Source organism: Protopterus annectens, chromosome 8.part1 (genome assembly GCF_019279795.1).
Source record: "Protopterus annectens isolate FY-2018-M chromosome 8.part1, PAN1.0, whole genome shotgun sequence".
In the NCBI taxonomy this organism is placed as follows: domain Eukaryota; kingdom Metazoa; phylum Chordata; order Ceratodontiformes; family Protopteridae; genus Protopterus; species Protopterus annectens.
Window position 1 is genome coordinate 108,319,449 of NC_056742.1, and position 13,712 is coordinate 108,333,160.

The 13,712-nt window shown below is 43.4% G+C and overlaps 1 protein-coding gene across 1 annotated transcript in view; it reads right to left on the bottom strand.

Moving 5' to 3' along the window:
* Positions 1–13,180, bottom strand: part of LRP3 (LDL receptor related protein 3) — a 393,055-nt gene extending 379,875 nt beyond the window's left edge. Inside the window, exons 1-2 of the mRNA XM_044081578.1 lie at positions 13,090–13,180; positions 12,436–12,574 (exon numbers count right to left, since the gene is read on the bottom strand). Of these exons, the coding sequence (XP_043937513.1) occupies positions 12,436–12,574; positions 13,090–13,180 (230 nt within the window). The remainder of the gene's footprint in view (positions 1–12,435; positions 12,575–13,089) is intronic.
* Between the last annotated feature and the right edge of the window lie 532 nt (positions 13,181–13,712).

Here is a 13,712-nt window from a genome sequence, read left to right on the forward strand (position 1 = left end):
TTTTGATTATGGCTCCTAGTTTGCAGTCATCTGCGAAGTCCGTTAGCCAAAGACCTTCTATGTTAGCCTGTACTTTAGAAACGTAGATACCAAACAGGAGAGTACCCAGGACTGAACCCTGTAGTACTCCACTTGTCACTGGTCTGAAGTTGGATTTGGAGTCTGCTACTTTCACAGTGTGGGTTCTATCAGTGAGCTGGTTGGCAACCCATCTTGTGACATACGGATTTATACCTAGTTTAGTGAGTTTATCTATAATTCCAGAGTGGAGGATGGTGTCAAAAGCCTTGGCGAGATTTAGATAGGCTGTGTGAACCCACCTTACCCTCGTCTACGTCTTTGGTGACTGCTTCAAAGAAGCCTATCAGGTTTAGGAGACATGATCTGCCTTTTACATACCCGAACTGGGTGGGGTCCAGAGTTTGAAGATTACCAATGTCATTGTGTATAAGATCCATGATGATACGTTCCATGGCCTTGCAGATCAGGCTCATTAGGGTAATGGGGCAGTAGTTCAGGGGGGTCCGTGGTGCCCCCCCCCCCTTTGTGGAGTGAGATAACTGATGCTGTGCGACATTCAGAGGGCACAAAGCCTGAGGTGAGGCTATGATTAAACATGGTAATTAGATGGGGTGCCAGTTCATTCTGCAGTTCATGGAGAATGCAGCCTGGGATGTTGTCAGGTCCCATGGATGCTACGGTCTTGGCTTTGGAGAGTGTAGTTTTTACCTGTGCAGCCATGATTACAGGAACTTTGCATTCTTCAGGTATAGCGATGGGCCCTTTAGGGGTGAGAGGAGGGATAAAGTTAGCACTGAACTTATCTGCCAGGATGTTGGCAATATCAGTGGGTTCTGTATATTTAGTTCCATTGTGCCGTAACTTAGAGCAGATCTGAGTGTTGCCATTGAGATTCTTGACATAGCTATAGAATGCTTTGTGGTTGTCTTTAGAATCAGTGGCGATTTTATTTTTGTAACTAGCTTTGGAGGATTTTATGAGGGATCTCAGCTTCTTACTGAGGCTGACCAGGGAGTTCCTCCAATCATGGGATTTTACTCTTTTTTGCAACAGTTTCTTTCTTCTGTTGTAGAGTTTGTTTATGGCAGGTGACTACCAGATTGGCTTCCTTTTTTGGAGGATAGCATCTTGGTTCTGTTAGGGATAGCATGATCCATGCACTCGGATAAGTGCTTATAAAGTGCATTTGTGTACGATTCAGCAGTTGTACCTCTATTGTCCGTCTGCATGGGTGTCATGAAGTATGCTACTTCTGTCTTAAGAAACGTGAAGTTGGCTTTGGAGAAATTTTTTACGGTGGTTTCCCTAATGGGGGGTGGGGGCAGGATGTGGATGTCTAGGTTGATTAGCTTGTGGTCGGATCTGACCAACAAGGAATTGACCTTTGGTGTGGAACAGCAGTCGCCCATGTTGGTAATGACCAGGTCTAGAATATTGCTGCCCCTGGTGGGGGTGTTGATATGTTGATCCAAGGCATTGGAATTTATGAATTCCAGAAAACATTAAGCGAAAGTGTTGGTACATGAGAAGTTTTCCCAGTTAATGGTGGGGTAGTTGAAATCACCCATTATTAGGGTGTTGGGTTGTACCCTAATATTTTCCAGTGTATCACGAAATGAGGAGTGGGAATCCTGGGGCATGGTGGGGGATCTGTAGCAAGTTACAATTTGGATTGCGGTCTTGCCCAGAGTTAGTTGCACCTGGATAATCTCAGATGCATTATGCTGAGCAACTAGCCTGGAGTTGTGGATATCCTTAATGAATATGGACATACCTCCACTTTAATTGTTTCGGTCCAGGTTAGGTGGCCGAAAGGCGTGGTATGAAACATAGCCGGTAATGCAGGGGTGCTCTCTGGAGCCTTGAACCAGGTCTCTGTCACTGCACAGATGTCGATGTTCTCCATTTTAAGGAGTTACTCCAGTGAATGCATTTTGAGGTTTAGACTTCTAGCATTGAGTAGCATTACCCTTTTATTATTTATTATTAAATATTTTTAAACCTTTCAACTATGGCTGTTTTGTGTAGAGATGATTTAAGCTCTAGAGTACATTGCATGTATGTAGTGATACTGGCCAAGCCACTCCAGTAAGTCTTAAAAAGTTCTGGTCACACTTACTAATTGGATAATAATATTGCACAGTAATAATTGGACACCCTTTAGTAAGGGCCTTTTTAGTAGCTGATAAGGAAGGGTCCTGGTGGCAGTGATTACTACCTTATAGCCTGGACAGAAGGGGCACAGCTAGGGAACCTGTGCCAGCCTTCCCCAGGAGTGTCTGTGTGGTTGTATATAAATCACATCTCAAAGTATGTGTGTTGTGTGTTTGTGTGTGTGTGTGTGTGTGTGTGTGTGTGTGTGTGTGTGTGTGTGTGTGTGTGTGTGTGTGTGTGTGTGTGTGTGTGTGTGTGTGTGTGTGTGTGTGTGTGTGTGTGTGTGTGTGTGTGTGTGTGTGTGTCGGCTACTTGGGCAGGGACATGAAGCACTGGTTGGACAGAGAGAGTGCTAGGAGGACTTGGCTTGGGACCCTGGCTAAGGACCCCACTCTATAGCTGTGCCAGTGGGGAGTCTTACTGGGGATCTGGAGAGAAAGGGAGAAACCAGCCCAAGACTGACTGTGATCTCTGTGTGCTCTTAAGGGAAATTGTACTTTACAGTGTGTGTATTTGTTATCCTTCTCAATGTGGACGCCCCTCACTGGTGTTAGTGGTGAGTATAGAGGCTCCTTGATTGCTGGGCCAGTGCACAGGGCATCACATATTAATTGTTTGGCAGTGGTGGGATATTCACACCACATATTAACTGTTTGGCAGTGGTGTTGGAAACAGAAGCAGCAGGGAGAGTGAAACGTCTACAGGCTGAGGAGAATGAGAAACTGCTACACCTGGAAGTTGAGGAGAAAGAAAGGCAGAGTCAGCATGAAAAGGAAATGCTGACTCTTCACCAGAGTCATGGAGGTAATGGGGAAGGGAGTAGCCAGACCCCAAAACCAAGGTCAGTAAATTTCTTCCGCAGTTTGCAGAGGGGGATAACTTTGATAGTTTCATTCATATGTTTGAGAGGGTATTTAAACAGTAAGAGCTCCTCAGGTGCCATAGTTGTAGCACTGTCAGACTGCGCAAAAGGGGGTACCAGTGCTGGCGTGGCCAGTCTGGTGCAATCAGTATTGTCCTTAGCTTGTCCTGTTTGATTAGCACTCTTCAAGAAAAATCTTCATGATTGGATGGGAGATAGGAAATTCACCCTGGGGATCACTTCTGTGGCTCTGCTCAACAGGGGCACAGGAATATAATTTTCTTGGGAGGCGAAAGCCAGGGTACATTTTTGGTTAGGCTTATATAGGCCCTAGGGCCAATAGCCTAGTACCCTCCTATGAACCTACGTTGACCAAAGGCTCTGGTTACAGTTCCTGACCCCCTTACTCCATGGTAAAGCTGCAACTATTTTGTCCAAATTGTCTGACATTGACTGTTTTGATTATACTGCTGTTAAGAATTGCTTGTTAGAATTTTTTAAGCTAACACCTGAAACTTATAGGAAATGTTTTGTAAGCATAGACATAAGGCAGATGAAAGTGTGTGTGAATATGTAGCTGAACTGAGCACTTACTTTCATAGGTGGGTGAATGGATGTCAGGTCACCACTTTTGAAGGGCTGGCAGACCTTTTGGTGAGGGAACAAGCCCTTAGCACTTTGCCTGAGGACATGAGGATCTGGTTAGCTGATAGACAATGTGCTATTTCAGAGGAGTTGGGGAAGAAGGGAGACCTATACCTAGCAAGCAGGGCATCCCTGCACAGGAAAGGGACACCCAGTACTGCTCATGGGTCTAAAGGAACCCATGGTGGGCAGCCCAGACTGCCCCAACAGAATCTGCCAGTAGTAGGGGAAGCCACTAGTCCCGTTACATGTCCAGGACCTAGAGTTAAATGTTTTAAATGCAACCAGTGGGGCTATGTGGCATACATATATCCACGGAGGTAAGGTGGGGAATAAAAGGTGAGAGAGCCAGTAAATGGGAAAGACAAAATGCCAATAGTAGGTTGTCTTGAGACAACAGGGGTACTAAACTACCATCCTGCAGACATCCTGATAGGGAAAGATTTTGATGAGGCAGTACTGTGTGTTAATGCAGTTACATGCAGTCAGGCTTCGAGACAAGCATGTGGGTCTGGTAGCCTGGGGAGACCCAGACAGACCACATACTTACAGCCAGGACTGCTGAGGTGGTTACTTCAGGGAGGAAGCTACACTGTAGCAGTGATACTGAGGGTGATCTCCAGCTGCTTGTGGGTACTGATGCTCCCTTGGACGGAGTGACTGCAAAGGTAGAGGTGAGTAGTAGTACCCACGCTGAGAGTGAGGCACTGCTGCCAGAGGATGCCAGACTTTCTGTGGAAGGGGAGCTGGGAAGGGTTACAAAGAGAGAGTTGAGACAGGCTCAGCTCTCAGACCCTACACTGCAAGGCCTGAGGCAGGTAGCTAGTGAGGCATCTGATTCTCAAGGGAAGGGGAAATCTGTATACTGGCACAAAGGGTAACTGTATAGAGAGTGGACCCCTGAGGGAGGGCTAGAAGGTGAGAGGGTACAGCAGTTGGTAGTGCCTAGAGCCTACCATCTGGTGCTTCTAGCCATAGCCCATGATACTCCCCCTGTAGGTCATATGGGCATAAAATGTACTAAGAGACGTATTATGCAGAACTTCTATTGGCCTGGAATTTCCAGAGATGTAACAGGGTACTGCAGGACCTGTGAGCAGTGCCAAAAGGTAGGCAAGGCAGGAGACAAGGTGAGAGCTCCTTTGATGCTTTTGCCTGTGACTGAGGAGCCATTTCAGAGGGTAGTTGTGGATATTGTGGGGTCTCCGAGTACCTCATGTTCCACAGGGAAAAAGTATATCCTAGTGGTAGCAGATTATGCTACAAGATACCCTGAGGCAGTGGCTTTGTCCTCCATTGAGGCAGAAAAGGTGGCAAATGCTTTGCTAGAGATTTTCAGCACAGTAGGTTTACCAAAAGAAATACTGACTGACAGAGGTGTTGATTTCATGTCAGACCTGGTGGCTAGTCCGTGGAAGTACTGTGGGGTGAAGCACCTGAAGGCCACACCCTACCATCCCCAGACTAATGTTCTTGTTGAGAGGTTAAACTCTACAATCAAGTCCATGCTATAGGCATTTGCAGACCAGTTTAAGAGGGAGTGGGACAAATATTTTCCCCATCTGTTGTTTGCTTACAGAGTGGTTCCCCAGGAATCCACAGGTTTTTCACCCTTTGAGTTGCTGTATGGGCATAGGGTGAAGGGTCCTCTTCGAGAGGAGTGGGAAGGTGAGTGTGAATCTCACAAGAAGTCTGTTGTGTCATATGACCTAAACTTCAGGACAAGGGTCAAGGAACTCATGGGCTTGGCCCAGAAGAACCTGGCAGAAGCCCAACAACAGAAAAAGGTCTGATATGACCGGAATGCTCGAGCTAGAGAGTATGCTGTAGGGTATCAGGTAATACTTCTCATCCCTATCAGACACAACAAGCTGCAAGCAACTTAGGAGGGACCCTACAAGGTAGTAAGAAAGGTAAGTGATGTTAACTACATGATGGAACTGCTAGGCAGGAGGCAGGGGCACAAACTGTACCATGTTAACATGATGAAACCTTACCATGATAGGGAGGCCTTTGGGTTGAGCATTTGCCGTTGACTGCAGGAGTAGTCTGAAGGAGATCTGGAGACTGAAATCCTCAGTGAGGCTCAAACTGACACCTCAGTGGAAGGGGTAGCAATGTCCCAGCAGCTATCTCCTACCCAGGTTCGAGAAATCCGAGCAGTGTTACAGGAGTTTGGAGACCTGTTCACTGGGAAACCAGGGTGCACCCACCTGGTGCAGTACCAGGTGGATACAGCACCCCAAAGCCCTATTAAGCAGGCCCCTTATAGGGTGCCTGAGACAGAGTCAAACAGACTCTGAAGGAGGAGATACAGGAAATGTTGGAACTAGGGGTAATTCAAGAGTCCAACAGTCCCTGGGCCTCTCCAGTGGTGCTGGTGCCAAACAAGGATGGCAACACCAAGTTCTGTGTGGACTACAGGAAATTACATATTCACACAGAGTCAGACGCTTACACCATGCATATAACAAATGAAGCCCTAGAGCAGCTGGGTGGGGCTAAGTATCTTACAACCACTGATCTTACCACGGGTTACTGGCATGTGCCCTTGACTCCCAGTGCTAGAGAGAAGTCAGCCTTTGTGACTCCTTTTGGCTTGTATGAGTTCATAAAGATACCCTTTGGGATGAAAAATGCCCAAGCAACTTTCCAGAGGCTGGTAGATTATATCCTAGCAGGAGCAGGAGGGTTTCCCCTTGCTTACCTAGATGATATTGCCATCTACAGCCATCCCTGGCAAGAGCACCTTCAGCATGTCAGGGAGGTGCTGGGTAGACTACAGAGAGCAGGGTTGACCATTAAGCCCAGCCAATGTCAGGTTGGTATGGCAGAGGTCTCCTACTTGGGACATAGAGTGGGGAGTGGTAAGATCAGGCCAGAACCTGCCAAAGTGGAAGCCATTCAGGCATGGCCTGCATCTGTTACCAAAAAGCAGGTGTGGGCATTATTAGGGACAGCAGGGTACTACAGAAAGTTTGTCCCCAGTTATAGTACCATAGCTGCTCCCCTCACAGACCTGACAAGTAAAAACAGGCCAGATAAGGTAGTGAGGACCCCAGCATGTCAGTAAGCATTCCAGAAGCTTAAAGACGCTTTTGGAGGACCTCCTGTGTTAGCCAGTCTAGATTACAGCAAATAATTTGTTATGCAGGTGGATGCTTCAAACCATGGGGTGGGGGCTGTACTTAGCCAGATTTCTTCAGAGGGAGAAGAGCACCCAGTGGTTTATCTCAGTCATAGGGTTCAATCCAGGGAGGAAAGCTATGCAGCTGCAGAAAAGGAATGGCAGCCATAGTGTGGGCACTGCAGAAACATCTGCCTTATCTGTATGGACGAAAATTCACTGTAGTTACAGACCACAATCCCCTAACATGGTTACATAGAGCCAGCCTGCAAAATGCCAAGTTGCTAAGATGGAGCCTAGGGTTGTAAGCATATATGTCAGTGCAGCACCACAGTGGGATTAGCAATGCCAACGCAGATGGGCTCTCAAGACAGGGAATGGGGTAAGGTATAATCTGATAGACCTAACCCTCTCAAGCAACGTTTCTCAAGGGTCACTTGAAAAACTAGCTTGAGTTCTCCAGCAGGAAGATATGTGAAGACTGCCAGCCTAGCTAAATAGAATTTTGTACATAATGCTCTCATTTGTAAATATTAATGTAAGCCACTTGCTTTTCTCTTAAATGTAAGAAAATCATGATAAGTGAACTTTAAAAATGTAACCACATTGCACTCTGCTGGAGGAAAGCTGATAAGCCAAGCATTGTATAATTGTTTGCTCTCAGAGCTCGGAGCAGAGATATCTGAATTAAGGAATTCTTCCTATTGTTTTGAGACCAGAGGTAATGGCTAGAATTTACATGTATAATGTATTTTATTGCTCTGGCTTCCTGACCAGCTGCAAGATCAAAAGGGCTGTTACACTCTGATTTTCTGTTAGCCTGGGAAACAAAGAATAATGATATAATCTAAAATGAGCCATGTTACTGTGTTATCAATTTATGGACAGAGATTGAGAGAGAATCAGAGCATTTTGCATTTGTCTTCAGAACAGACCACTCACCAGCACTTGCTTTGCTCTGTCTGTATGTACGCGGGATCTTAGACTTTAGTGTTTCTCTTAAGGAATAGATAGAAAATAGTAAGCTTAGTTTTTCTGTATTGATGTCAGAACTATTCTACTGTATTATTTTAAGTATTTTCCTGTGATCGCTGAAATCTTGACTAGCACTGTGTAGTAAGAACTATTGTCTTGTGTCTTTATTATTTATTATTAAATATTTTTAAACTTTTCAACTGTGGCTGTTTTGTGTAGAGATAATTTAAGCTCATTGCATATACATAGTGATACTGGCCAAGCCACTCCAATAAGCCTTAAAAAGTTCTGGTCACACTTACTAATTGAATAATAATACTGCACAGTAATAACTGGACACCCTTTAGTAAGGACCTTTTTAGTAGCTGATAAGTAAGGGTCCTGGTAGCAGTGATTACTACCTTATAGCCTGGACAGAAGGGGCACAGCTAGTGAACCTGTGCCAGCCTTCCACAGGAGTGTCTGTGTGGTTGTATATAAATCATATCTCAAAGTGTGTGTGTGTGTGTGTGTGTGTGTGTGTGTGTGTGTGTGTGTGTGTGTGTGTGTGTGTGTGTGTGTGTGTGTGTGTCAGCTACTTGGGCAAGGACATGAAGCACTGGTTGGACAGAGTGAGAGGGCTAGGAGGACTTGGCTTGGGACGCTGGCTAAGGACCCCACTCTATAGCTGTGCCAGTGGAGAGTCTTATTGGGGATCTGGAGAGAAACGGAGAAACCAGCCCCAGACTGACTGTGATCTCTGTGTGCTCTTAAGGGAAATTGTACTTTACTGTGTGTGTATTTGTTATCCTTCCCAATGTGGACACCCCTCACTGGTGTTAGTGGTGAGGATTGAGGCTCCTTGATTGCTGGGCCAGTGCACGGGTGTCCAAAAAGCTACAATCAGAGGGGCTGCAGCCAACTGACACAGAATGTCAGGGTACTGTATATCAGAAGAATGCCAAAGAAGCTTAAAAGTAAGATGTGCAAAACAGTGTTGTGACAGTACTACTGTATGGCACAGAAACCTAGGCTGTAAAGACAGAGTAGACGAGGAAGCTAGACGTGATGGAGATGAAGTGTCTGAGATGGGTGGTAGGATGTATACTGTGGGACAGATGAAGGAATGAAGACATAAGAGCAGAAGCCAAAGTAGTTCCATTTGCAGAAATGGTCAAAGAGAACAAATTATGGTGGCTCAGCCAAATGTGCAGGAATGCAGAAGACAATTTGGTGAAGAAAATTTGGAACAGACAGGAAGAAGGCAAGAGGAAATGAGGGCATCCAGCGCAGAGGTAGATGGATTGTGTGAGAGAAGACCTGCAACAGTCAAATATGATTGTCGAAGAAGGTAGGAGAGTGGCATTGAACAGTTAAAGATGGCGACAAGTGACACAACACCACAACCCCATGCAGAAAATGGGAGAAAGGGAGGATGAGGATGATGATGATGATGATGATGATGATTTAGCCCTTCTACTATGCCTGAGTAGGGAACTGTATCAAAAGCTTTGGCTAGGTCGAGGTATGAGGTGTGTTCCATTTTGACTTCATCCATTACTTTGGTGACCCTTTCAAAAAAGTCCACCAGGTACAACAAACATGACCTGCCCTTGGCAAATCCAAACTGAGACAGGTCCAGTGTTTAGAGGTTTTCCATGTTCTGATTGATTAGTTTATGATAAGTCTTTCCATGGCTTTGCATATGAGGCTGGTCAGATTTATCAGTCTGTAATTTTCTGGGTCTGTGGAAGGTCCTCCCTTATGCAGGGGAATGAATGTAGCTGTTCTCCATTCACTTGGTACAAAGCTTGTATCGAAGCTGATATTGAACAGTTAATAGTTATGTTAGGGGTTAAACTCTTTAAAGAAGAGACGAGTGACGCTGAACATTACACCTGATAAAGGGACTGAAGTAATAATCTTCCAAGAAGTCACAATCACTATGAGGCATTTTATTCTTTCTAAACAGCTTAGGACAATCTCCTGAAAGAGAGGGCTATATTACTGGTCCACAAAAGAGTGAGACTGGAATTACAAGCTCGTAATAAATCCAAAAATAGTATGTGGATAACAGTGTGGCTTATTACTTAGCAGGGCCCCTTAATTACACCTGCACTCTATGCCCACAGTCTTAATTACAGCTGCACTCTATGCCCACAGTCTTAATTACACCTGCACTCTATGCCCACAGTCTTAATTACAGCTGCACTCTATGCCCAAACACAGTCTTTCTTGGATTCTTTCTGAGAGGATATACAAAGACCTTACTAGAGTCAGTGCACCTATATTGATTGGTTGGGGTTTTAACCCACTTCTGTGTAACACCGTAGATATATCTATCCTAGGCAGAGAAAGGCAAATAAAATCCCAAGCTATCTTAGAAAAAGCCCTTAAGGACCTACCTATATGTGACATGAGAAGGCACCAGTTTCCCACACTGACCGGGATTATACATTTGTTACCGAACAGTGCCTTGCCAAAAGTGACCTGGATAGCTGATGGATCTTAAATGCACTGCTAAAGCTAGTAGGTAGTTTATGCACACTGGTATTTCCCTTATCTGATAATGACTGAGATGCCTAGTGTTTAGTTTACTGAAAGTATGCATAAAACAAAACCCTGATGGATAGATATTTTAATTCTGCTCAGACAAGATATAAGGTAGTGGATCAAAACTGCCATAATCAAGTTTTTCTGTTAGAGCACAGCCAGCCCAGTGGCAAAGAAAGAGAAATCCCTAACTATAGTTCAGGTGACCCACATTTAATTAGCAGCTTAGGTGCTTGACAAATCTAGAAATAAAGGGGTTATGCCTGTCCTGGTGGAAGAGTGATGACCTCTCTGTAGTCCACCTTTGGTGGACGACAGAGCTCAGATAGGAGACATTAGGCTAGTGGGTTGGAAGACAAGAGATGATATGACTGCTGTTTGCCCTGGGAGTTACAGTATGCCCACCCAACCTAACATGATTTTCCTATGTAAGGGAGGGACATAAGGCTAGGACAAAGGACAAAGTACCCAGGAACAGTGGCACCATTCCTAGCTCCTCAACTTTCACTTTCAGGCTGAGCAAAGTAAAAAAACTATGTAGTTAAGCCTTAGAAGGTGGAAGAATAAATGGGTCAATAGAGCAGCAGAAGGCAGACTTGCTGATCAAGGGGGTACTGGACAAATAAAAGCATCTCTCTTTGAACCCTTTGAGAAGCATGCAAATTTGTGAGTGGTTTAAATGCCTCAAGGACGAGCAATTTGCTCAGCACCTAAAACTAAACTGTTGGCTGAATGGGATAACAAAATAGAACAACTGGAATTGCAGGTGGCTGGACCTCAGTGATATCTGGGTACAAGACAGGAATATATAGATTATTTTACAGTATACATAGTTTAAATCTGAAGAAGGGATAGTAATGAAATAAATTGTGCTATTGCATCTTCAGAATAAACCCTTGTATATAAACCAAATGTGTTCCTGCATACAGGCTGAGAAAAATGGAGTTCATTTCTGACAATTATCACCATAAGGCTAGATGGGAAGGTCTTAACTGCACCAGAGGGCATAAATACAGCCCGTATATAATTTTATAAGAATTTTTATTCTAACCCATACCCAGTTTAGCTAATAGTATGAATGCTGCCAGTTAATGGCTCTGTTAGGGAGTATTCTGTACTTAACGCCATAAAACAAGCGAAGAATGGGAAAGCACATGGCACAAACTACATGTAGTAGGCCTTTATAAAGCACATGGCATAAACTACATGTAGTAGGCCTTTATAAAGCACATGGCACAAACTACATGTAGTAGGCCTTTATAAAGCACATGGCACAAATTACAAGTAGTAGGTCTTTATAAAGCAGCTGGCACAAGTTGCATGTACAAGGGACTTTGTAAGTCTGTCATGCACCTTATCTTGAGACCTCCAACTCACCTATTATCAGCAATGGGATACATACTCCCTGCCTGCTTTTTATAGACTGGCCCATTTTCAGTGGAGGCTTATGGAGAAAGTTCTGTTAAAACTGAATATACTAAGGGACAGTTTCATTAATAATAATACAATAAGAGCAACTATGCAGTGATATATAAGTCATTCAAGTGATCAGTTTTACAACTAAGGTACAAAATGCTACACTGACCTAGGAATGAATGTACTCTGGGTCTGAAGTTGAAACATATAACCTTGTGTGTGTGTGTGTGTGTGTGTGTGTGTGTGTGTGTGTGTGTGTGTGTGTGTGTGTGTGTGTGTGTGTGTGTGTGTTTGTATACTCTTCAATCACAGAACTCCTGATGGATTTCCCACACTGTCACCAGAACATGCAGATAGGTCTTAATACAAAGGGTGTCCCATCAGGAGTACAGAATGTTCATTATACTGATCTGTAGTGTCAGTAATAGAAAGGAACCTAAGGATATTATAACCTGGAGATCTTCATCTCAGTTCTAAACTTGTGGCAACTAAGGTAAGCACTTGGCCTGCCAAGCCACTGGGCAAAAAGTACAAACAGGAACTGAAAAACTGAAGACAAAATGCAAATTGCATGGCATTTATATTTCTATGACAATATTCCAGAAAACCATCTGTTTGTACCATGCTACAACATCATCATCTCAGCTTTTTCTTTTTTAGTATAGCACTTTAAAATACTAATATAATTTCACAGTTTCCATACCTAATAGTTATGATGTCCCCATGATCTCCTTGGATATACCAGCTGCAGTTCACACCAGATGGATAATTGATTGGCCAAGAAGGGCTGTAGATGACACCTCGCCTTTCTGTGTGCTGTTCTAGTTTTCCATTGCATGCAGCTAAAAAGAATCAATGAGTTAAGAATAAGCAGATTTTTATTACCAGCTATTAATGAATTTCTGATATAGGCAGTGGTTATATAGACAGTGGTTACTTTATCAGGTAGACCTAAGGATTTTATCTGATAGCGCTATAAAAACAGTTTCATATATAAAGTTTGCCTTTCTTTGTACCTTTCATTTTAACAGTATGAATTAATTCAGCTCTCCCTTGATAACCCATTTACTTTCAGCATATCAGTAAAGTAAATTCAACTACTAACAGAGTACAATAAAATAGCTACCTTTTTTCTTGTACAGTAGAACATTTTTTTATTATTACCTATTAATAAGGTTCACATATAAGCAGTGGTTGTACAGCATGTGTTGTCAGACTGATATAAAGATTTTATCTGACAGCTGTATAAAATCATTTTCATATCAGAAGCTTGTTCTACTTTTATCTTTTCATGTCAAAAGTGTGAATGACTCCACATCTCTTGAAGTAGTACAGTTATTTTAGCATATCAAAATACATTCAGCTTCTAATATTGTATAATAAAACTGCTTGTTTTTTTCATCTTCTGCAGTAGAAAATATATTCACAGGTTGAGGATAAAACTTCATTCTTTTTATGGTATCTATAAATGGTAACAACAATTCTTACCGTGACAGAATCATACAAAGAAATGCAATATTCTCGCTGACAGCAGCATGGCCAGTAAAGCCAAATAAATAAATATATGTGTATGCTTCGACAGGCAACTGAAAGCAGAGAAATATGATATGCAGTCTGGGCTAAAAATACTGATTTTGTAGTTCTTAGGTAAGCCCTGTCTTAGGAATGTAGTCAATTCTAATGTAATTAAAAAACCTGACATAATGGAGCAAATAAGATGTCCATTAGTAAAGGAAATCCATTATTACCAATAGTAACCCCTTCTCTATTTTTCTAAACCATATGTCCCTAGAAAGCAGTGCACATTCTTGATAATAAGGGGAGTCATATCTGAATGTGTCAAATAACATGAAACAGGAGGCAGTTTAGCTACACCGAAACTTCTGCCTCCCTTCCACTCCTCTGTATGATCCACAAGTTCCAGAAAGGTACACAGCAGAAGAAATGGGTGTTATATAAACCAGATCCTACATCCTGGCA